The 21,455-nt window shown below is 45.1% G+C and overlaps 10 protein-coding genes across 10 annotated transcripts; 7 read left to right on the plus strand and 3 right to left on the minus strand.

The window, feature by feature from the left end:
• Positions 1–174: 174 nt before the first annotated feature.
• On the plus strand, positions 175–1,638 carry JR316_0000559 (uncharacterized protein; the record flags this gene model as incomplete). The annotated part of the gene is made up of 2 exons (XM_047886373.1): positions 175–1,152; positions 1,210–1,638. The coding sequence occupies 2 exons, from the start codon at positions 175–177 to the stop codon at positions 1,636–1,638; spliced, it is 1,407 nt and encodes a 468-aa protein (XP_047754119.1).
• Positions 1,639–2,855: 1,217 nt separating this feature from the next.
• On the plus strand, positions 2,856–4,544 carry JR316_0000560 (Vacuolar protein sorting-associated protein VTA1-like protein; the record flags this gene model as incomplete). The annotated part of the gene is made up of 4 exons (XM_047886374.1): positions 2,856–2,970; positions 3,022–3,244; positions 3,300–3,381; positions 3,429–4,544. The coding sequence occupies 4 exons, from the start codon at positions 2,856–2,858 to the stop codon at positions 4,542–4,544; spliced, it is 1,536 nt and encodes a 511-aa protein (XP_047754120.1).
• A 201-nt stretch (positions 4,545–4,745) lies between these two features.
• Positions 4,746–7,250, minus strand: JR316_0000561 (uncharacterized protein; the record flags this gene model as incomplete). Its single annotated transcript, XM_047886375.1, has 3 exons — positions 4,746–5,852; positions 5,902–6,409; positions 6,463–7,250. The coding sequence occupies 3 exons, from the start codon at positions 7,248–7,250 to the stop codon at positions 4,746–4,748; spliced, it is 2,403 nt and encodes an 800-aa protein (XP_047754121.1).
• Positions 7,251–7,886: 636 nt separating this feature from the next.
• JR316_0000562 (uncharacterized protein) lies at positions 7,887–8,460 on the plus strand (the record flags this gene model as incomplete). The annotated part of the gene is made up of 2 exons (XM_047886376.1): positions 7,887–8,177; positions 8,233–8,460. 2 exons carry the CDS (start codon positions 7,887–7,889, stop codon positions 8,458–8,460), a joined length of 519 nt encoding a protein of 172 aa, XP_047754122.1.
• A 382-nt stretch (positions 8,461–8,842) lies between these two features.
• JR316_0000563 (Deoxycytidylate deaminase) lies at positions 8,843–10,321 on the plus strand (the record flags this gene model as incomplete). The annotated part of the gene is made up of 6 exons (XM_047886377.1): positions 8,843–8,980; positions 9,033–9,370; positions 9,430–9,658; positions 9,712–9,983; positions 10,036–10,113; positions 10,168–10,321. 6 exons carry the CDS (start codon positions 8,843–8,845, stop codon positions 10,319–10,321), a joined length of 1,209 nt encoding a protein of 402 aa, XP_047754123.1.
• A 26-nt stretch (positions 10,322–10,347) lies between these two features.
• On the minus strand, positions 10,348–13,804 carry JR316_0000564 (TELO2-interacting protein 1-like protein; the record flags this gene model as incomplete). The annotated part of the gene is made up of 2 exons (XM_047886378.1): positions 10,348–13,716; positions 13,766–13,804. 2 exons carry the CDS (start codon positions 13,802–13,804, stop codon positions 10,348–10,350), a joined length of 3,408 nt encoding a protein of 1,135 aa, XP_047754124.1.
• A 728-nt stretch (positions 13,805–14,532) lies between these two features.
• On the plus strand, positions 14,533–17,836 carry JR316_0000565 (Aminodeoxychorismate synthase; the record flags this gene model as incomplete). Its single annotated transcript, XM_047886379.1, has 6 exons — positions 14,533–14,591; positions 14,641–16,505; positions 16,561–16,705; positions 16,887–16,904; positions 17,195–17,455; positions 17,827–17,836. 6 exons carry the CDS (start codon positions 14,533–14,535, stop codon positions 17,834–17,836), a joined length of 2,358 nt encoding a protein of 785 aa, XP_047754125.1.
• A 29-nt stretch (positions 17,837–17,865) lies between these two features.
• On the plus strand, positions 17,866–18,715 carry JR316_0000566 (uncharacterized protein; the record flags this gene model as incomplete). The annotated part of the gene is made up of 5 exons (XM_047886380.1): positions 17,866–17,882; positions 17,940–18,107; positions 18,158–18,382; positions 18,434–18,539; positions 18,596–18,715. The coding sequence occupies 5 exons, from the start codon at positions 17,866–17,868 to the stop codon at positions 18,713–18,715; spliced, it is 636 nt and encodes a 211-aa protein (XP_047754126.1).
• Positions 18,716–18,994: 279 nt separating this feature from the next.
• JR316_0000567 (uncharacterized protein) lies at positions 18,995–20,392 on the minus strand (the record flags this gene model as incomplete). The annotated part of the gene is made up of 6 exons (XM_047886381.1): positions 18,995–19,025; positions 19,073–19,287; positions 19,345–19,627; positions 19,678–19,755; positions 19,809–20,242; positions 20,291–20,392. The coding sequence occupies 6 exons, from the start codon at positions 20,390–20,392 to the stop codon at positions 18,995–18,997; spliced, it is 1,143 nt and encodes a 380-aa protein (XP_047754127.1).
• Positions 20,393–20,482: 90 nt separating this feature from the next.
• Positions 20,483–21,435, plus strand: JR316_0000568 (NEDD8-conjugating protein ubc12; the record flags this gene model as incomplete). The annotated part of the gene is made up of 7 exons (XM_047886382.1): positions 20,483–20,516; positions 20,612–20,631; positions 20,690–20,771; positions 20,827–20,922; positions 20,976–21,064; positions 21,119–21,266; positions 21,323–21,435. The coding sequence occupies 7 exons, from the start codon at positions 20,483–20,485 to the stop codon at positions 21,433–21,435; spliced, it is 582 nt and encodes a 193-aa protein (XP_047754128.1).
• Positions 21,436–21,455: the final 20 nt, after the last annotated feature.

A 21,455-nucleotide genomic window follows, 5' to 3' on the forward strand; every position in this document is an offset into this window, starting at 1 on the left:
CATGCAGGCATGCCTCTAGCCCTGCTGTTCTGATTACTTAAATAGAGTCGCGGGCCGTGCAGCCGCAGCCGTTGCGGCTCTGTTTGTTGTTGTGTCCAACTATTTAAGAATCCATTGCGATCATGCAAGGAAGGCACACTGAGATGTAGTCGCTATCTAAATGCCACATACAATATGCTGAGCTCATGGTTTGGTCAGCAGCAGCAGCAGCAGCAACAACAACAACAAAACGCTAATGAAGAGGGCAATCCAGATAGGTTATCTTCTCGTGCAACACCCAACAGGCCTTCACCTTCGTCACCCAATGATGTAAACCAAAACACCCGCGCGTCAGTGGATAGGCCCGCAAAGCGCACCTTTCCAACTGCTTTTACTACCCCTCATGATGCTGTACTAGCGGAGCTTCATGGAATACAACTAAAGGCACCCGCAACGGACACTTCAAATCGCCCTGCCTCTTTACGGGAGGAACAAGTCCTGTCTCCTGACTTAGACTCTACTCTACCTCTATCGGAAGATAAAGCCACAGCCCTTCGCACAGAAGCCAACCCATCGGGTCGCACATCCAAAGCCGCGTCACAGCAGCTACCCCTTGCCAGTTCTCCTGAACTCTTGATAGACCCATTTGATGGCATGTCTTTGGGAGTGCTTGTTCCGCACCAGGACAACCCCAATGCTGATGTCCAATCCACTTCACAAATTAATCTTCTGAACGACGCCGAAGGAGGCGATAATGGTTCAGGAAGTCAAGCCATTTGGACCAATCTTTCCCGGGTGCTGGAAATCCAGTCTCAGATATCCAAAATGCATCTGGAAATGGAAAATATCAGCACAGCCAAGGTATCGAATACGAAAAGCAATAAAAGGCAACATAAATCGAACAATCCCACTTTGTTTGGGACAGCTGGTGGTAGTGCTTTCGACCTTACTTCTGAGGATCCCGTAGTCCCTCCCGGTCTGCATCAACCTAGGGAAAGGGCATTGAGTAATGTTTCAACTGTTTCTTCCGCGAATGATGCGCATGACGATGAAGAAGGTGTCAATGTTCCCAATGAAGAGGCGGAGAAAGCAAGGATTAGGGAAGAAGAATTTGCAAAGCTGGCCTCCCAGTTTGAAGGTCGGAAGGATGCTATCAAGGGTATAATGGACAAGGTAATTTGATTTACTCCATCGCACCGCTCAATCTTTTTGACTACCTTTCTTCTTCAGTTAGATGACCTATCTCAAGCTTTGCACCAATTCCATCATCTTCCTCCTCCACCTATGCCGGATGTTTTCAATGACATTCGTAATGGCTCATCTGGAGCCTCGTCCCCTCCTCTTGGCACAACCTCTCCCCTACATATGTCCGACAACAAAGACAAAGGCAAAGCGCCAATTAGACCTCCAGGCACAGCTTCTGACCGTACATACGAATGGACACAACAGTACGCTTTTCCATCTACCTCGGCGTTACAGACACCTCCTCCCATTAACCGTCGAAAGAGCGATAATGCGATAATCGGCGCCTCCTTGAGCAGAACTGCGGCGGCGCAAAAATCGGTACCGACATTAATGCTCAATTCAGTGGACATGGAGACACGGATACCCGTAATGGATAGTCCTGCTTCCATAATTGGTAGTTTAAAGCAGGATTAAGTTCATGTCTTGTATCCTATCCGTCGCAGTCGGAATAACGTTGTTAACTTCCTAGTTCTTTGGCAGTCTCCATCTGCGCCTTTGTTCCGATGTGTTTTCCCTGCTTTTGGGTGCTTATTTGGATAATTAGGACTGCCTGAACGAAAACATTTCTGGCCTCTGTCGGATTGGTTGTATGCCCCATCGATGAATGGCATCGCCTGCGAAAAGGTCATGGAGTCGGAAGATAGAAGATAGTGTTACTGGGACTAATTAATGTTACAGTTAACAAATTTATAAACGCGTTTAGTGCGTTATTTTGTTACAAAATCGAAGTTTTTCACCTATGAAACTCCAAGTGATTTCAAGGTGCATGGGGGTAGAAACGAGAATTAATCCTTCAAATTGATTCAATGGTGGGATGATGAAATATCCAAATGGAAGCTTGGGACACCACTGACAGTCTTTGTTTATCGAGATATCCTTAGACATGCGCCAAAGATATGCTGCAATCCATTATGACTAGCAAGTAACCGGATAATGGGGCAGCCATCTTTTACACCGATCTTCGAAACCCGTCATAAATAGTAATACACAGTCTTGTGGGAAAAGCTGATAGAGTGAAGGGTGTATTGCCAATGCCGTAGGTAATGTGGCAAATCGCAGGCTCTATCGTAAACCGTGGCGGATCGAGTGGTGCTGGCTCGCTACACGAGAAGGGTCTTGCATCTGAGAGTACACCGGAGTATCACTTGGGTAATAATAGATGGCATAAGTTGAGAAGTTCCACCCCAGATCTCTGTAGGAGGAGGCTGCTGTATGATATCGAATTTCCTGACAGACGGAAGCGCTCTCTTATGTGGATAAATAGATGTATAGGATACCATAGCGCGTGTATACCTCGAGGCAGTCGAGCTAAAGACGATCCTATCTTCCCACTTGTTGGAGCCAGTGTCGATCCCTATGAACTACGGATTGAGAAAGAGTTTATTTCTCCACAGAGTTGGCTTCCAGGGCTGAAAATGGTGGAGTTGTGCTGGGGAAACACGCGTTGTGCGCATTTCCAGGAGCGCGAAGAATGGAGCGATGGACTTTAAGCACTACAGTGAGTAGTGGAATCGGCAGTTGACGTCATTAAATAAAGTAGACGCGCTATCCAAAAGTGGCAGTCCAGGTCACGTTCACCGGTCCTTAAAAGCGCGTCCGTTGTGATGCCGGTTTCACTGCGGCTCAGTGTCATGTCTGCCTCTATCCTTGGTCTTCCTCCCGTTCCTCCAGAGCTCAAGCCAATTACTCCCTATATTCAGAGGGCAGAAGAGCTCAAGAGTCAGGACCCGATCGTCTCTTACTGGTGTGAGTTAATTTCTGCTTATAATGTCAATGTTTAATAACGCTTCTCCATAGGTGCCTACTATGCTGCGCAAGTTGGTATCTCTCTCAAAGCGCACAGCTCAGCTGCGAGAGACCTATTATTTGCTCTTCTAAATGCACTCGAACATATGAAGGCTGCTATCGGCGCCAACGATGCTATCGACATTGAATCAGTCAGCTCTGCCTACATCGAAAACTTTGCACTCAAAGTCTTTGCAAATGCCGATAACGAAGATCGCAGTGGTAGAGCATCACGGTGAGAGCTATGTGACTGCAATAATTCGAGAAACTGCATCTTATACTGTCTTTAGTTCAACTGCTAAGAAGTTTCTGGCTGCCGCCAATTTTTTGGAGGTTCTGAAGACTTTCTCAAAATCCGATGTCTCTGAGTCGGTAAGATTTCTATGCTCTTCTTTATTATGTATCTCATATCTGTCAAGAATGAGGAAAAAATTCGATATGCAAAGTGGAAGGCAGCCGATATTGCCAAGGCATTCCGCGAAGGACGTAAACCTGTTCCAGGTCCTCCCGGCTGGGCAGAAGAACAAGAGGAAATGAAACGGCTTGAACAAGAAGAAAAACACACACACACTTCTTCTTCCAGACCATATCCTGAGTCCTCATCACGTCATTCAAATTCTCCTCCTCACACTACTAATATATCCCCACCGCGTACTTCTCATGCCTCATCATCATCCCCCCCAAAGCATTCGCCTATATCGCATTCTCCCACTCAGATAGGACATCAAGTTGGATTGTCTATAACAAATGACGTGCCGGAGGCATGGAGTACCACCTCTACTCCCGGAATTGAGGCATCCTCCAACGTGTATACCATTGGAACACCCACGCCCAGTACAGCCGGTTACGATAGAGAATCCATCCCTCCCGCCGCAAGTGGTATATCTCAAGCTAAACAGCGCTGGGACGCTACAGAAGGCAGCCATACCAAGAAACGCAGCGGCAGTGGAAGTAGCTACAACTCTACCGGAACCAACGGAAATCGTCCATGGGCAAGTGAGGAACTAGGAGGAAAGCAGACACGGTTGTCAACTCCTCCTAAGAGTTCCTTTAAATCTGGGTCCCCTGACTCTGACAAAAAGGTTCACTTTTCGCCTTCTACTATTGGGGCACCTCCGAATCCACCTCATACAAGTTCGGGATCTCCCAAAGAATATCTAGGACCTTCTAGTATATATGCTCCTCCTAAAACGGCTCCGGTTGACATCTATCAAAGCCACTCAACAACACGTCCATCAGTTCCAAGTCCCCCCTCGTTACCTCCTGCTTCCCCATCACGACCATATGGTTATGCTGCTTCGCCTCCCTCCCAATTGCAGACACAGGCTTCGCCGCCCCGTGTTGGGAACCGTAATCCATATTCCACTGTACCAAATCCAACTCCTCCTCCTCTTCCAGCTGCTTTTGAGTTGACACCAGCTGTCATTGCAAAGGCACAAAAACACTGCCGTTTTGCAATCAGTTCCTTGGACTATGAGGACGCTGATGAAGCTCGAAAACAGCTGCGAGAAGCGCTGGCTCTTCTCGGAGGTTGATTGTATGCACCTCTAATACTTCATCGGCATGCGTACCTATTTTTTAGTCGCATTTTTAAAGGCATACATATCACGTTTACGAAATAATGCATCTCACTTAGTTACTGTCTCCGTTGTGAATCTGTATATTATGTATGTATGCGTTGGGTTATTGTACATAACATAGCATGTGGGTAACATTTTACTACACAACGAATTAATCTAGGAATTTCCATTGGCAGCCGCTGCCAGTGCTTCAAGCTCCCGGATCTTGTCTTTGACAGACTTGGAGCGAGGTCTAGAAGTTGTAAGCTTGTCAATAGAGAAGGGACGGGGAAGTTTCGCTGTATTGGGATTGACTTGATGGTTCCGGGAATCGATCGTCGTAGGCTCCGCTGAGCCCTGCTGTACATGTTTTGTTGAGTCGTCGTTCTTATCACAGGCAGGCTGGATGTAAGCGTCAATTATGTCATTGACAGATATTACCCGAGAGCCATTTGACAATGGGGAGCCTGATTTCTTAACGTGCCGTTTGGTAGACACTGATGATGAGACGACGGCATTGCCCTGGCTATTTGTATTATTCTGAACGCCTAGTACGATTAGGGGGTTGCCGGTAGATGAAGATGGGGTGGGAGGATTCTCTGAGACATCAAGAGCAATTCCGTGCAGAGAATCTTCAAGAGGCTTGCCAAAAAGTTGCTCCTCAATTGTCAAACCACCGTCGCGGCTTTGTTCGTTCAAATGTACAGCTTTGCATAAAGTTCTTTTACGACTCCGCATTTTTTCTTCTACACGTTCCGGGAAGCTAGATGGGTTTGGCAGCTCTTGAGTCTGAGTTGTTAGCCCAGACAATGTGTCTGCGCCAGCGGGAAGCGTTTCAACAGACATTGGAAGCCGTCCATTGGTTCCCTTGTTAAAATTGCCCTCCTGCAAAGAATAATACAGGTCCGCGAAGCGTGGCATATCTTCTCCGGAAATCTTGGTAGAGGATACGATACGGTCAACGACGTCTTCCGTATCGTCATTCTCTGAAAGATTTCCCAAACCGTCAGAGTTGCATTCGGAACCTTCATCAGCTATTGAATCTGATTCGGATATAGCGTCCGGATCTTCGGATGAGACTTTTCTCCATTTTTCAGATGTAACAGGTTCAACACCTTGAACGGTCACAATTCGAGGAGGAGGGTCGATGGATAGGTAATTAATTATTTCCAAAGGAATTGAAACATTGACGTTTGTTGAAAGAAAGCTTCCAGGACTGATGATGGCTCGCAATGTGTACGATACTTCAAGAAGCTTCCCTCGAGGTATTGATAAAGCACATGCCTGCAAATTGTTTAGAATTTGACGACATCCATGGAAATGATTTCCATACAGGTAGAAGAATAGAATGGGAGAATGTCTGCGAGCTGCCAGCTGAAACGCCCATCCACCAACCTTTTGCACTTGCATGGCCCCTGGTACCCCATTCTGCTATGTCTAGCGATGATTGGGCGACTTGCTTTTCAATTGATGTCGACTGGAGGAGATTTTTTGTGTTGGCCGTATGCTGGTCGTTCCCGTCCACTTTTTTGGCCCTGAAAGTTGTAATGGTTTGAAAGAGTCCGAGAGATAGATGTTTCAATGTTCTTGTCGAATTGTTAACTATATCAAACCTAACATGGCAAGGCTGACCAGCGACCCAGTGCAATCTGTGCAATGAGGCTGTTAGAATAACCTTATTATTGCCTCCCAGTGTTGTATCGCCCGAAACAGTGACTTGTATTGGCCTCGAGGTCGGAGAAAGCACGATAGCCGGGTTCAAGCGAGGCCATACACTGCAATCGCGATAAAAGTGCGCCATAGACATTTTACCAGAAGATAAGACTTTGATCCTGAACGATCTAAGCATCATATTCAAACCATGACACGAGGAAGAGAGAGAGGTTGTACAAACACCATTACGATGTACCGGACAGACGCACCAGACTGAAGATGCATAGACCCCTTTGGTCTACCAAGAGCTTGTGACGGGTCAAGCTCAATAACAAACGGCAAGACATAGGCACCTTCCACGGCTTTCACAAAACCTCCCGCATCAGGTTCTGAGGAATATAGCACGTCAAGTCCAGATGCCACATCAGAGACATTGGCGCAGAATTGGTAGAATGTAGACCTTTGTTCTTCCTTAGTCGTACTCTCAAAACCAACTACTCTAATTTTTCCACCAGATAGCAACAGAGGTTGTGATTTTTTCGAACCTTCCCTGATCTGAAGTTTGACCAGACCTTGGAGACAGCCACCTTCCACACAGACATCGTTCCCCAAAAAGATATTCACATCCACACGGGGGCGCCGTTTAGCTTTTTCCAAGGATACGCCTTTGTGTTGCCTGGGAGAATGGGGAAGTAGCTTAGCACCAGATCTTAGGCGAGACTTCGAGTTTCCAAGTACAGTCTCAATTTCTGCACCATTCCATGCTTTCTCATTTGAATGGATGGTTAAAGCAGTATGCGCACTTTGAGGACTTCCAGGTGACACAAAGGGAGTCCCGATAGCTTGCGGAAGAAGGGGCAGGTCGACTGCTTCGCGGGGAGGGGGGCGGTCAGAACTCAACTGGAGCCCTGCTGTTCCGGTCGGGCAACTAGGCGTGATCTGATATCTCTTCGTCCCCTCCATTTCCGATTCTGAAGAGGTTGAATGCATACCAAGCTCAGAGGGAATACTAGACGACATCGAGGTCATGATCAATGGGGGGGGGGTTGACTATTTGGGGTGATGGAGAAAAACATTACACAACAGTTGTACAACCTTGCACGGTGGCACGGTGCACCGCAACCGTCAACGCTTCACTTCGAATCGCAATTTCAAGTTCCGTTATCAAAGTTTTTGGGGACAATGTCCAATAAAATCGTTCGAACATTGTCTCAGCCCTCTAATCGAACCAACCAAAGGGACAACAAAGAGAAAAAAGTGGTATTCAAGGGCGTTTTAGATAACCCTTTCCGTATTCTCTGGTGAGTTGTTAATGTGGGTCTCTTTAGATTGTTGAACCCACATGAGCGTAGGCCTTCAATTCCTGTAAACTTACAAAATTCGATATTGGCATATATCACCGAGAAATTGGATGGTGCTGCAACTTATCACTTCAATTGCTCATCAATCAATCGACGGCGCAAAAGGGCAACCAAAGTTTTGAACGAAACAGAAAAAAGAAAACGGACGAAGGTTGACGCAGGGTTGGGGAATGAAAGCTATTTACCCAGCACATCTCATTCCAATCATGACTCTAGTACAAACGCACCGAATACCCGACATTCTGCTGATACCATTAAATCAGATTTTTTAAACGCTCAGCAATCGCCACTTTTGTTGAAACATATGACCTACGGCATTAACGAAGTCACCAAAAAGCTCGAGACCCAAATACATAACTTTCACCTTTTGCAAGTTGTCGATGTCCCCGAACCTTCCCTTCCTCTAAAATATGTATTCGTCTGCCGCTCGGACGTCGATCCCCCTTTGCTGATTGACCATCTTCCTCACCTGGTGGCTGCGTATAATTCAAACTGCCTTCGGGATCCTATAAAGCTTGTCACCCTACCTCAAGGAGCCGAACTCTTGCTCGCACAAAATCTTGGCATTAGAAGGGTTACCGTTATTGCCATCGATGTACGTGAACCTGAGGATGAAAATTCTGTTTAAACTAAATCTCTTCTCTGAACAGACCAACTATAACGACCAACACCTAGCATCAATGTTAGAGTCAGTTCCTACTCTGACAGCCTCTTGGCTTTCACAACCGAACGCTTCGACTTCATTAATTCCAACACACATAAAACATGTGCGGACAACAGCACCAAGGGATATGAAGGCTGCAAAAGATTTAAGAGTTCAACAGAAACTGGATGCAAAAAAGAAGAAGCTCCAAAATGATGCCGGGGCGAGGGGATAATCTGTGCAGTGTCTTCAAAATGCTTCCATGCGCCAGACTTCGCAAATGATAAATTGCAGCTTTCCTGTACTAACCGAGGATCTGTGTTGAACTCATTTCCCGAGCAGGTTTCTCGCCAGAACGCATATCGTTCCTATGTTTAATTTTGCCTCGATCCTGCACTGAAAACATTGCAATGTGTGTAACATGCAATAAGCGCTGGTAACAATCATACGTATGACAGTACGGGTACCTAATTCCTTTTTATGTTTTGTTTTTGTTTTTGCCTGAGGAATCACGACCCGTCACAAATCATTAAGTACCACGTGATATACGTCACACCGTATCTTGGGTTATTTTCCTCAGCGGTCGTCCCAGTGGTGAATTGCCAACTATATCATCCATGTTCATAGCCATCGTGGGGACTCGTTTTTCTGGGAAGTCGAGTATCGAGAACTATCTTGTGTCTTCGCATGGGTTTACCTTAGTTCGAATCATTCAATCCGATTCCAATGTCGGTGGAACGGAGGAAAAATTTGAGGTGAAGAATCATAGCATCATGGATTCGATCCACATTTGTAATCCACATGCAGGTCATTGAATTGGCATCCACCTCTTCAGAACACTCCAATGCTACTTCTCGTTACCGCATGAATACCAGTGATGTCGCTAAGCATCTCTCCTTTCTCTCCATGAGCCCACTACCATCCCCCGCCACTATACGTACGCAACAGCAGTTCACACAACAGCAAAGCCTATGTTTCTCTAGTCATACCGAACTGCTGGACTATGTCACTAAAAACTGGCGTAATGACTTCGTAACATCGGATCTACGGACAAGATCTCTAATTGAAACCTTCGTTCGGCGCCCATTTTTCCTACTCGTCAGTGTTGATGCACCTTTGCTTGAAAGGTTCCATCGTTCAAAAAGGTTCGCTGCAAGCTGTGTACATTACCGATTTGACGATAACTCAAACGAAACCTCGACAGCTTCGTAAACATCTCACTTGCGGACTTCATTGCAGAAGATGATCGCGTAGTCTTTGGATCTCGATATTTATCTTCTTCACAGGCCGAATCACTGCAGAAACTAAATGATCTCGTAAATATCCAAATCGTCAATTCATTTTCATCACTTTCAGGTCTTCACTCATACCTTGACAACCTTGATCTACTTCACCCAGAGCATCTTCGACCTAGTTGGGATGCCTATTTTATGGTGAGACCTACTCCAGGTTACTCGTGTATTACGGCCATTGACGATGCTGTCAGACTCTTGCGTCTCTTGCATCTCGCCGTTCCAATTGTATGAAACGTCGTGTTGGTGCCCTGTTAGTACGTGAGAATCGTGTTCTTGCAACAGGGTACAACGGCACAGCAAGAGGACTGTTGAATTGCAACGAAGGGGGATGTGCGCATTGCAATGGAACCAATGACACGAACGGGAAATGTCAGGAATGTCTGTGTTTACATGCAGAAGAAAATGCATTGCTTGAAGCAGGCCGTGAAAGGATTGGTCAAGATTGCGTCCTCTATTGTAACACGTAAGTTCCATTTTCTTACGAACTGAAATGCCTTATTAGACCATTACAATAGGTGTCCATGTCTCAAATGCACTGTCAAAATCATTCAAACGGGGGTCAAGACTGTTGTATACAACCTAACGTACAAAGTGTAAGTGATCTTTTCAATATCGAATTCCTGATACTGTCTCACAATATCTAACAGGGATGATGCATCTGCCGCTCTGTTCAAAGAGGCTGGCGTTCAACTGCGCAGATACGACCCTAATACTCGGTTTCGCTTGCCTCCAGCGGAGGATGAAGGATTAATTTCATTGACTTCTGAACCGGAATCTGACCATGATACCATTGTGCTATAGCTATCAACATTTACACGGGACTTAATTTAATTTAAAGATTTAAAAACTACATCAGCATTGTGTTTGATATCCCAAACCCCTTTCATAAATTCTACAACTGGTTCAGCTGGACATATTGTTGAAGAGAGGGCCAGCCAAACAGAATCCGGATTAGATTTCCCTGCCTGTACGTAAAGAGCAACAGCGCATTGTTGCAATTCTTCTTGCGCGGTTGTGCTCAAGAATCTGCGGAATGCCATGATAACCTCCCAGAAAGATGTCTCGTGTTCGTGTACGCCTTGAAGAGCGAGAGTCATTGTCTTGATAAAAGAACGATACAGGCGATGGGAATGAGTGTATGCGGACTCCGTGCCAACACCTGCTCTATCGTTTCGCGCGAGGGCGCTCGTAGATTCTCCTTTTTCGAGATTTGATAACATCAACTTGAACTTTGGCCAGACATCGTCCCACACTCTCCTAAACATGAACTCCCCCATTTCTTTGGACAACGCTTCAACCAGACCCGCAGCAGAGCTGACCACAAATGTTTCAGAATCTGCCAATCGATTTAGGATAAATGGCCATGCGGAATGAATGGATGGAAGGAGTGCCGATTCTGGCAAGACGGGAACAGATAGAGTCAGCAGCACCATAATCTTGCCTCGTATGACAGGGGATTCATGAGTCAGGAAATATAGAGACCTAGTAATGATCTGTTTTGTCAGTGCTTGAACTGGCGTCGGCGGAGGCTCGTCTGATGAAGATTGGAAATTCGAAAGCCCTGAACCTTCTTGGTATTCCGCTCCGTCTTCCTGTCCATCGTCGTCTTTCCCGCCCCAAGCTTCCTTCGGAGCAGGGCCGTAGTATGTATCATCTTCTGGAGGGACTTCGTATCTCTTCGGAAGGAATTCAAGGAGATCATCTAGAGAAACTCTCTGCGGTCCACGATTTTCGTTCGAGACATCAGCAGATGTATTATTCAATAATGTTTTGTTCGCTCTTGCTTCGACTTCAATGACCTTGATCACTTCCATCAACACTTCGACGAGACCGTCCACAATTACACCATAACCATGATATTCATCCAGGCGGTCAAAACATTCTTCGACAACATCACCAGCCTTTTCGACGACGTCCGCCCCAACGAACCGAATCATGATTCCGAGAACCTTGGTCGCATCAATGTCCAGCCATCTCGGGGTCAGTCGTCGAGACACAGAATCCAAGACATAATCGAAGTTTGACAGTAACAGGTTGGCAGGTGATGCGTAAGAGGTAGCAATAGTGATGTAGTTCAAGGCAGCAAGGGCGGTCGATGAAAGGAATGACACTGGAGATACCAGAGAATGAAGGATAGGATATAAAACGTGGATGAAAAGGGGAGTGAATCGAGCTTGTGAGATTCCCGCTGCGACAGCTAGCAGCTGCAATGCAAGTGCGCGGTGGACGATTGGTTGATGTTTAACATTTACTTTTTTGGGCCCTGGAGGTTTGATAATCTTCAGGGTTTCGTGGAGGGGATTCAGGCCGATTTGATGCTGAACCAAGAAAGAACTCTCTTCTTCAGTGTTTGGGAGAGAAGTGTCGCCTGCGATGTCGTACGATGTGTCCCATATCTCAGCAATACTTTTTGCTAGACTTCTGACTTGTTTATCCAATCTTTTACTGGCAAGACTGTTGGGTAGTGCAGAAACTTGACCGCTGTAAAGTGAGACATACCCGATACCCTCTAGGAGCCTACAAGCGCACCATAGAGCAGCAACAGATGTAATACTAGTTCCACTCAATCCCACACTAATAAACCACTCAACGGCAAACAATCCTGCGTCCCCGCCTGCGGCACCTAATGCATGGAAAGTATCATTCAAAGCATTGCGCGTTTCATGAGCCGAGATGTTCTTGAATACCACGTCGGGAAAATTGACCCATTGAAGCGCAGAGGGGTCATTTTCTAAAGTAAGCTGTGCTCCAGATGTGTTTGTCACCGTGATTGGAGGTTCTATTATTTCCAAAACAGATAACAGACTCCAGCCCCATTTTTCAACTCCACCTGTGGGTCCTAAAAGTTGCCCAATCCCTTTAGCAATAACGGGAAGCGATGCATCAGAAACGGGATCGAACGCAAGGCTACAAACTGCCGTTATCAGACCGGCAGCATGCCTAACTCGAGAGTCGATTTGCGTGGACAGAAGTCGGGGAAGGGCAGACAAGTTATCACCAAGAGTGGTCAAAATTGCATGCTGCAGAGGAGTTTGTGCATCAGATGGCATTGATAAAAGGGTCATCAACTGTCCTCTAGCTTCAGAAGAAACAGATGTGTATTCCGAGATGGACAACGCCAGTAGAAATGAAAGCAAAAGAGGTCGAGTCTGAGGTAGCGTCAGTGATGTCGATTGTATAATACTTGAAGAAAATCTCGCAAGGCCGAGCAGGGCGGTGGGAGTTGGATGTGAAATAAGGGGTGATAGGGTATTGATGGCAATATGAAGTTGTGTAGATGTGCCGCGTAGCCATGATTCGCTTCTCTGAGTAAAATACGTCGTTTCATTGGTAGATTCAAATGTCGTAGACGGTGTATTTAAGAGGTCGGTAAGGTCGTGAACACGGCAAATAGCTCCATCTCTTATACAGACATCGTTTCCGATAGCTTTTGTGATAATGACACGCATAACCTGAAGGCCTTGGAGAACAATATCGCCATTCGCCCAACCTTTTTTCCCTTGAGGTATACCCAGGCAAATTTTGGTCATAGCGCTCACAGTACCTGGTAGCACTGAAGGTAGGAGAGCATCTGGTAAATAGAGGTCGATGATGAGAGCAGTGGTTTCAAGCGACGCGATTTGTAGAGAAATGTTCGAAGACATCGCTGTCACTATGAGAGAGTCCAGTGTCTGCCCAACTACAGGGGTGAATTTCGGATTTTGCGTGTGCGCTTGAAACAAAGCCAAACGTTCATCTGGAACATTGGGTAAAATTCCTCGCTTCGCCGCTTCTTCACCATCGCGTGGGCGTATTAAAGAACAAATACATCGTGTTGCTGCGTCTTTGGTCTCATCGTCGCGCTTCTGACTTTTATTAGTATCTGACTTCATGTCCAATTCTCCCACAACAGCACCGCATAACATAAAAATTTGCTCCCAAATTTTAATATCGCATGTCCACCACCAGCTATCAACCAGGAGCTTCAGAGCAATCAGAATTTTTTCCAGGATTTGATTTGGTATATCAGCGGAGGCGTTTCGTTGAAGAAGAGTTGTCAATGGGAGAAAGACATAAGAGATGAGATTTGTTGTGAGCTTTTCGGGTGGGATCTCACCCAATATCTGAATGATTTGCGATAAACGGGCAGATGTTTCTGCATGTGATGCAGGTGTTAAACGTGACGCGCCCAAGAGAGGGACGCAAAAGGCCTTGAGCTAAGGAGATGTTCTAGTTCATTCACAGAATAGGTCCGAAACTAAATACCCTTTTGAAATATGCGTTGATGTTAAATTCTTCGCTCATAGTTGCGGCAGTAAAATACAGATGAGAACTGTTCAGCTAATTTTAACTGTGAGTGATGAATTTGACGATCAGTATGTGGAATATGACGCTTACGCGGTGAGTCGTTTTGAATTTTAATATTTAAAGAATATAAGCATGTTTGTTAGAAGTTACTCCGGCTGTTCATGCATATCTCATATGGGGAGTGTTATTCCCAATGAAAGAATCAAGGTCAAATAGGTGTGGACACCAAAAAGCGCAATAGTGATGATGGACAAAGCAGGGTAATCTCTCGTGATGTTCTCGAAACGCGTCGACAGTCTGACCTTGGTTGTGATCAATGACGCTTTCACGTGACATAGATCAGGGTCTCGTGACTCTGGTTATGATTAGATAGCTGTCAATTTTCATCACGGTCAAATCCAAGTCAAAGGCTAGTAGAAAACAATGTCGAAACACATCCCACCAATCGCTCCAGGATTCAAAGTATAATGAAGATCCGCATGCTTGGATTATCTGTATGGAGACATCTACCCGATGCTTCCCGTGAGATCCATCCGGATATGTTTTAGGAAAACCTCAAAAACTTTCTCTTCCCGTTTTGTTCCCGATCGTATCCTCCATTTATCATTTCTGTATTCAATATTTCGTTATAAAGTTATTGTTCACTCATATTGCAGGATAATCTCGTTGGTCTATTGTATTTGCATCAACCCTGAGAGGACATTGTCACCGTTCGACCCGATGAGATGACCATCCAACATCCTCGGCTTCTTCTCGTAGACTCATACGACTCCTTTACACACAAGTGAGCATGTTTTTATTCTTTAAAAATTTCTGATTCTTATCTTATATAGCCTTGCTGCTCTTTTCCGTCAAGCTATCCCCAATGTTTCTATAACCATTATCAAGAACGATAACTATCGACTTGACGAATTGCGACCATACCTTCCTTACTTCTCATTCATCGTTATAGGCCCTGGACCCGGATCTCCTGACAATGCGGAAGATATAGGAGTGGTCCGAGATCTTTGGTCTTTAAAAGATCAAGATATACTACCCATCTTTGGTGTTTGTTTGGGTCTTCAAAGTTTGTCTATCGCACATGGAGCACGCCTCAAGAGGCTGAATGTCGTCAAGCATGGTTTGACATCGTTGATAGAACACAAGTCAACAGATTTATTCAGCAACGTCGGTTCTGTAAAGGCTGTCCGATACCACTCGCTTCATGTAGATCTGGAGGAAGGAGGAGATATAGAAGAACTTGCTTGGACACATGATGAAGGAAATGGCAAAGTCGTTATGGCAGTCCGGCATAAACATCGGCCATTTTGGGCAGTTCAATATCACCCTGAATCTGTATGTACAGATGGAGGTGGCGTAGAGGTGATCCGTAACTTTTGGAAGTTAGCGCAATTTTGGTCCAACGACCAAGGACGGGGCATCATCCCCGGGAACCATAAATTGAGCGAATTTGGCACACCTTGGCCCTATTTATCCCCCCCATCGTCATTAACAACTCCAGTTTCATCCTCAAGTGTTTTGACATTGTCGTTAGAGCGCAACGACCTCGGCATTGTCGATATCTGCGAATGTTTTGGAGCATCAGACGAAACAAGCAATTTTGCACTCCTTGAATCGGCATCGAACCCTGGTCGATATTCCATCCTGGGGTGCCTTTCTACGTCAACGCTTCAGATAAAATATCGCGTCGGAGAATCCTTTCTATCCCTCACCAAGAACGGGGGCACAACTCGGGAAAATCTTGGTGAACTCGATATTTGGGCATGGCTCTCCAACTTCATGCAAACGAAAAGTTATCGCGGAGATCCTTGCGTACCGTTCTGGGGTGGTTTTGTCGGCTACCTGAGTTATGAACTCGGTTTGCAGACACTTCATGTTCCTTTGCGAAGAGATACCGATACACCCTGCACGAATAAACATCCTGATGTCAATTTAGTGTTCGTTGAACGCAGTATTGTCATTGACTCTCACACGTCTCGCATATTCGTTCAATCTATTGCTCCTGACGACGATCTTTGGGTAAGCGAAACATTTGCGAAGCTTGAGTACCTTCCACCATCTTCATCATCTGCAATCTCTCCCCACCCAGTCACGAATGCCTATGTTATGCTCCCAGATAAATTTCACTATATCTCCAAAATTAAACAGGCCAAAGAACATCTCTTTGCAGGTGATTCATATGAGCTATGTGTCACTGCTCCAACACGTATCTCAGCACCCCCTCTCACTTCAAAACCTTCAAAATCAAGTTCATGGGAACGATACAAATGCCTACGGAGATCAAACCCAGCTCCACATTCAGCTTACTTACGTTTGCACCCGTCCACCCTGTTGTCTTCATCTCCGGAACGATTTCTATCGTATTCTCGTTCACCTGGGTCGACTTGCCAATTACGCCCAATAAAGGGCACAATTCGCAAAGGACCCAATGTCACTCGAGCTGTTGCAGAGCGTGAATTAGTTGGAAACCCTAAAGAGGTCGCCGAAAATCTGATGATTGTGGATCTTATTCGACACGATCTTCACGGAGTTATTGGTGAAGACGTCCTCGTCAAGCAATTTTGCTCCTTGGAAGAATATGAAACTGTGTGGCAACTTGTTAGCGTCATTGAAGGGAAACTAGATGACAATTTTCAATCTTCACGCCCAACGAAAGACATATTGGGTTGGAGGGTTCTGAAAGAAAGTCTTCCTCCTGGTTCGTACTACACCCGCTCTGTGCTATTTGTGTTTTCAATCATCTGTGTCTCTAGGTAGCATGACAGGGGCGCCTAAAAAGCGTAGCGTCGAGATTCTGCAAAACTTAGAAGGCGAAGAACGTGGTATTTATTCTGGTGTGTTTGGATACTGGTGTGTTGGTGGTAAGATTGGGCTCATCAGGAACCAGCACCCCCTTAGGTAAGCAAAAGTTGGCTTACCTCCGAACCTTTTCAACCCTTCTGCACTCACACTATTCTACATTTTTGAACCACAGATATGTAGGTTATGCTTCTTTGAACACATCTGTGGTTTTTTTTTTCAAAAAAATTTTGATCTCAAGAAGTTATAAAGATTTTAATTTTTTTTCCTTTTTTTTTAGTCTAACACGTCAGAAATGGTGTTTTCTCGAGTTTGGGAGATTTTCGAAAATTTGACAATGTTCTTTTGGCCGCTTATATAATGGTACACGTGACCACACGTGACAATAAGTCACGCCTAAGTAATACCTCTCAGACTCATTATGGACTTCCAGAGACTACAATTTGACCTCTGAGGTGTAATTCTATTATTGTGGGCATAAAGGCTAGTAGTAAGGATTGTATATGCACATTTATGAATTTTTTTTTTTTTAAACTTTTTGTCTGAAACCATTTTCCGTCAACATAACTTTTGATTTTTTTTTTCGAGCTGGATTTTGGCCGCTCTTGGCGCCAAGCCCATTGATTACGTAAGGGTGCTGGTTTCTGATGAGCCCAATCTTAGTGGCGACTGGTCGGTAACCATCCGTAGTTGCTTCAAGTTTGATGAAGAAGGGACATTGGCTGATCCGGAAGATTTGTTTCATAGACGTGAAGAATGGACTGTAGGTGCAGGTGGTGCCATCACTGCCCTTTCTGATCCAGAAAATGAATGGGATGAGATGGTTACCAAACTGCAGAGCGTACTGCGGTCATTCGGTGTCCAGGCTTGCTGATTCCTCGTTGCTGGTGTCCCTTTTTTAATTTTTATTCCTTATTAATGATGCCGCATGAATATTAGCATATTTAGTGTGTTCAAATGTATATTCGTGTCTTTGTTCAACCATAGGCAGTGTGTTATAATTGATCATTTTCGTCTCGTGTTTTCGTAAGTTACACCTCAAATGGTGCTTCCATACCTTTGCCTCATCTATCAAATATTTAAATGACACTTGCTGGTTGATTTTTGCCATGTCATCATTCTGGTCCAATCGCAAAGCGTTGTCGTACTGATTAATGATTCGAAGATCGTTGCCCCGTGTCAATTTCAGTGAAGATATAAAGTTGGCGGAACTGTTGAAGATGCTTCTAGCAAAACCACCAACAGAGCAATAAGTCGCAATGATTTTAAAAGAGGAGTAAATAAAGGTCCATAAATTTTGTATTGAACCACTGTAGCTAACCATACATCTTAGACAGGATTCCACGCATGGAACATCAGAATTATCGTCGACCGAAGACTCCCCAACGAACTCGATAAAGATTTTTGACTCTGAATCAGAAAACAGCTCCACAACCCACTCATCACTCAGAGTAGAAAACCCGTTACCACCAGTCCCACTGCCAGCGCTGAATCCTCCTCGGTATATTATTTTCTCGTCATGGCAGTTCTTAATTAAAAGTTCGCCTAAAGTTACAGCATTTTACAACAACAGCGCCAACTGCCTCTGCCTCAATCTGTCAGGTATACCTTTATGCCACAAACAAACCCAGCAAATAGCATGATTATGAAACCTATGGATAACCATAACCTACCATCTTTCTACATCTCGATCAACTTGAATTGCTTTGTCGGCTTTTCATGCATCACAACAATCAGAAAGGAGGGATGGCATGGAGAAATCATTGGAGATTTTGAGTAAGATTCCGCAGAAGGTTGAACGAATTTCGTTTACAAGTCGTTGGTTAGGTTGAATGTCCATGGTAAACGAAAGCACGGAACAGTGTCTCTTTTCGGATACGAACGGATCCTGGACGATGTTTTTGGTGTCACGTCTAAGGTGTTCCGCGCAGGGGTAAGCCCCACCAGGAATATTAAACTTACGGAATATAACGCAAAAACCACTGGCAGACGTACCACTGGTATGGACAAAATCGGTTTGGTAACAGTAAAACGACGTCAAATCTGCGCTGGGAAGAATTTTCCGCTGAGGATTCTCCTTATACAACCTTATCGGTAATGACTTTGTAATGATGATCGTAATATGGTCGCTAAACCTCATTTGCAGTGTTGTCCGGAAAATGGGTATACAAGTAGTGGAAAAACCGTAATAGCACAATTGACTGTGCCCAATACTCTTCGCAGACCTGGCAAAAGCCAAGAACTTACAAAGGTAGATATCGCACTTGATAAGTGCAGCTGTCTGGAAGAAATCGTTGTTTCGCTCTTGCTTGTCGAGCGATGCAGAAGAGCCACAGGCGGTAATCGAGGTGGACGTTGGGCAGCGTAGTAGTACCAAATATATAAAAATTACGCCATCAGAGCAATATGTTTTAATTCACTGGTCATAAATTAGACGTGTAAAAGGTACAATGTAATGACGCTTACTTGCGGACAAATTCTCCCACTTTCATTGGCTCATAGCAAACTTCATCACCATCCGATTGCCCATCCCCAAGTTTTTCACTACGCAATTCAGCCGCTTTTGCGACTAAGGAGGAGATGGGGGCCAAGTCGTAATCGGAGGATAAATGCCAGAAGAATGTCGACGAGATGCGAATGAATGGTCTGTCAGGATACTCAACTTTACGTCTTTCAATGGCCTGACGATGTAGTGGTTTGATTGTGTGAATGCACATGAGTAAAGTTAAGGTTCTGACCTGTATTGTTTGTTCATTCACCACCACTTCGTGAAATCCTGCTTTAATTAGGCCACCTGTAATATGTTCAAGCTGCTTTCCTGCTTGGACAAGAAGGTTGCTGCCTTCTGGAATTCTGACAGGTATCCGTTTTCCTGTGTTTCGAGCCCATATGTTCAGACCAGGGTAACGAGATCGACCATGAATGGTCAAAAAGTTGAGATCAGAATGGAAGCCAGCCAGGATGGTATCTTTTTTTCCGTATTTCGAAAGGTCCGATGCAGTAGGTGCTAAAAGATGAGGGCTGAACGGTATCAGAATAAGGCCGTCTAACAGATTACGACGCGGTCTCACCCGTAACGTCCTGGATCTCTGAAAGTTTGGGCAGGGAGACCAAGACCGATGGCTACCATGTCTGCGAGAGCTGAAACGCTGAGTATTCATTAGATGGTGGTAATAAGTCGTATTTGATTACGATTACTTACGCATCCTTCATTGAGGTTCCCCATTTCTCCATGGTAAAAGTCCAGTTCTTCTTGATGAATTCAGCTTGAGGCACGACGTTGGCTGCATTCAATGCGGGATAGGCAGTTTCGTAAGGAGGCTTCTCGCTCATCTTCCAAAAGAAGCGGCATTTCGGGTCCGGGGAGTGGGCACTGATATCGAGAGGTCTTTCAGAGGGTTCCAAGGCCTCAATAATCCTAAGGCAGGGTTCATCTACAGCACATTTGGGCTTCTCCGTGTTCTCAAGCGTGACCCCGATCTGGTAACTAAGCTCTGGACGTTCGTCTTTTTTCAACTCATCAATCGGTTGATTGAAATAATCCTCCATCAAGTCCAAGAAAGAAGAATTATCATCTTCGGCTACACGGGAGTCTTTCAGGACCAAAGCACCATACGTAATGAGTGCATTGGCAGCCTACGAAAATTGAGCGTTTGCTTTTTCATGGGATTCGAAAGATAATACTTTTTTGCATTCCTCGATTACAGCGTCGGAATCAGATGGCCCAGCAAGAAAAATATCGAGGTTAATTACAGGAAGGTCCTGGGAGATATCCTGAGAGGCCATAATCGTCGATATGCAGAAGATGGGAAAAAGAAAGGTTCAATTCACTTATCTACCGTAATCTGTTCTTTTCATCGCCAATGGAAGAGTTGCATGTGGGGATTCCGGACACAGCCACCAGTGCCGAGTACGTTAATTGAAATCAAGCCCAATGTGACTGTTTGGACCTCCTTTGCATCGCGACTACCACCTTTGACTCACCACTAACACGTTTTCTACTAGCCATCACTATCATGATCAAGGTCATCGCTGGCATATATCTCAAGCAAACTTATAACTAAGTTGTCTATTTTATTCCAGATATGGAGCATGAAGAAGAACGAGGAGGCTGCGGCTAAGAAGAAGCCCAAGACCAGCGCTGCCCAAATTCGTGTCCAGAAAGGTGCGTTTGTCCAGGCCACAACTTCCTAATGAAACTGATAGTCGGATCCTCTCAGATTTGACCGAGCTCGATCTACCATCGACTATGCAGACCCATTTCCCTGATCCCTCCGATCTCCTCAATTTCACTCTCACAATTACGCCAGACGAGGGTATAAGCGCTTTTTACCTTTCTTGTTTCTTGGAAATTCACATCTTTCTCCAGGCATGTACAAAGGCGGTGCCTTCACTTTCTCGTTTGCTATCAATACCAATTACCCACACGATCCACCAAAGGTCAAATGCACCCAAACAGTGTGTTACAGAGTATCTATATTTTGTCGGATAAGCTGATCAATGCCCTGTTAGATTTATCACCCCAATGTTGACTTGGAGGGGAATGTGTGTCTCAATATCCTCAGAGAGGACTGGAAACCCGTCCTCAATCTCAACTCGGTGATGGTGGGACTACAATACTTGTTCCTTGAGCCAAACGCGGATGATCCATTGAACAAGGGTGAGATTTGCTTACTATTTGCATACATCCCTGTTTGAATGGTTATGCTTTTTCAGAGGCGGCGTTGGAGATGAGCAAGAACCGTGAACAATTCCTTAACAACGTCAAGTTTTCCATGAGAGGAAGCAATATCAAGGGCGTTCAATACGACAATGTCCTTGTGCGATAGTTTTTTTTTCTCCCTCATCA

Source organism: Psilocybe cubensis, chromosome 1 (genome assembly GCF_017499595.1).
Source record: "Psilocybe cubensis strain MGC-MH-2018 chromosome 1, whole genome shotgun sequence".
Lineage (NCBI taxonomy): Eukaryota > Fungi > Basidiomycota > Agaricomycetes > Agaricales > Agrocybaceae > Psilocybe > Psilocybe cubensis.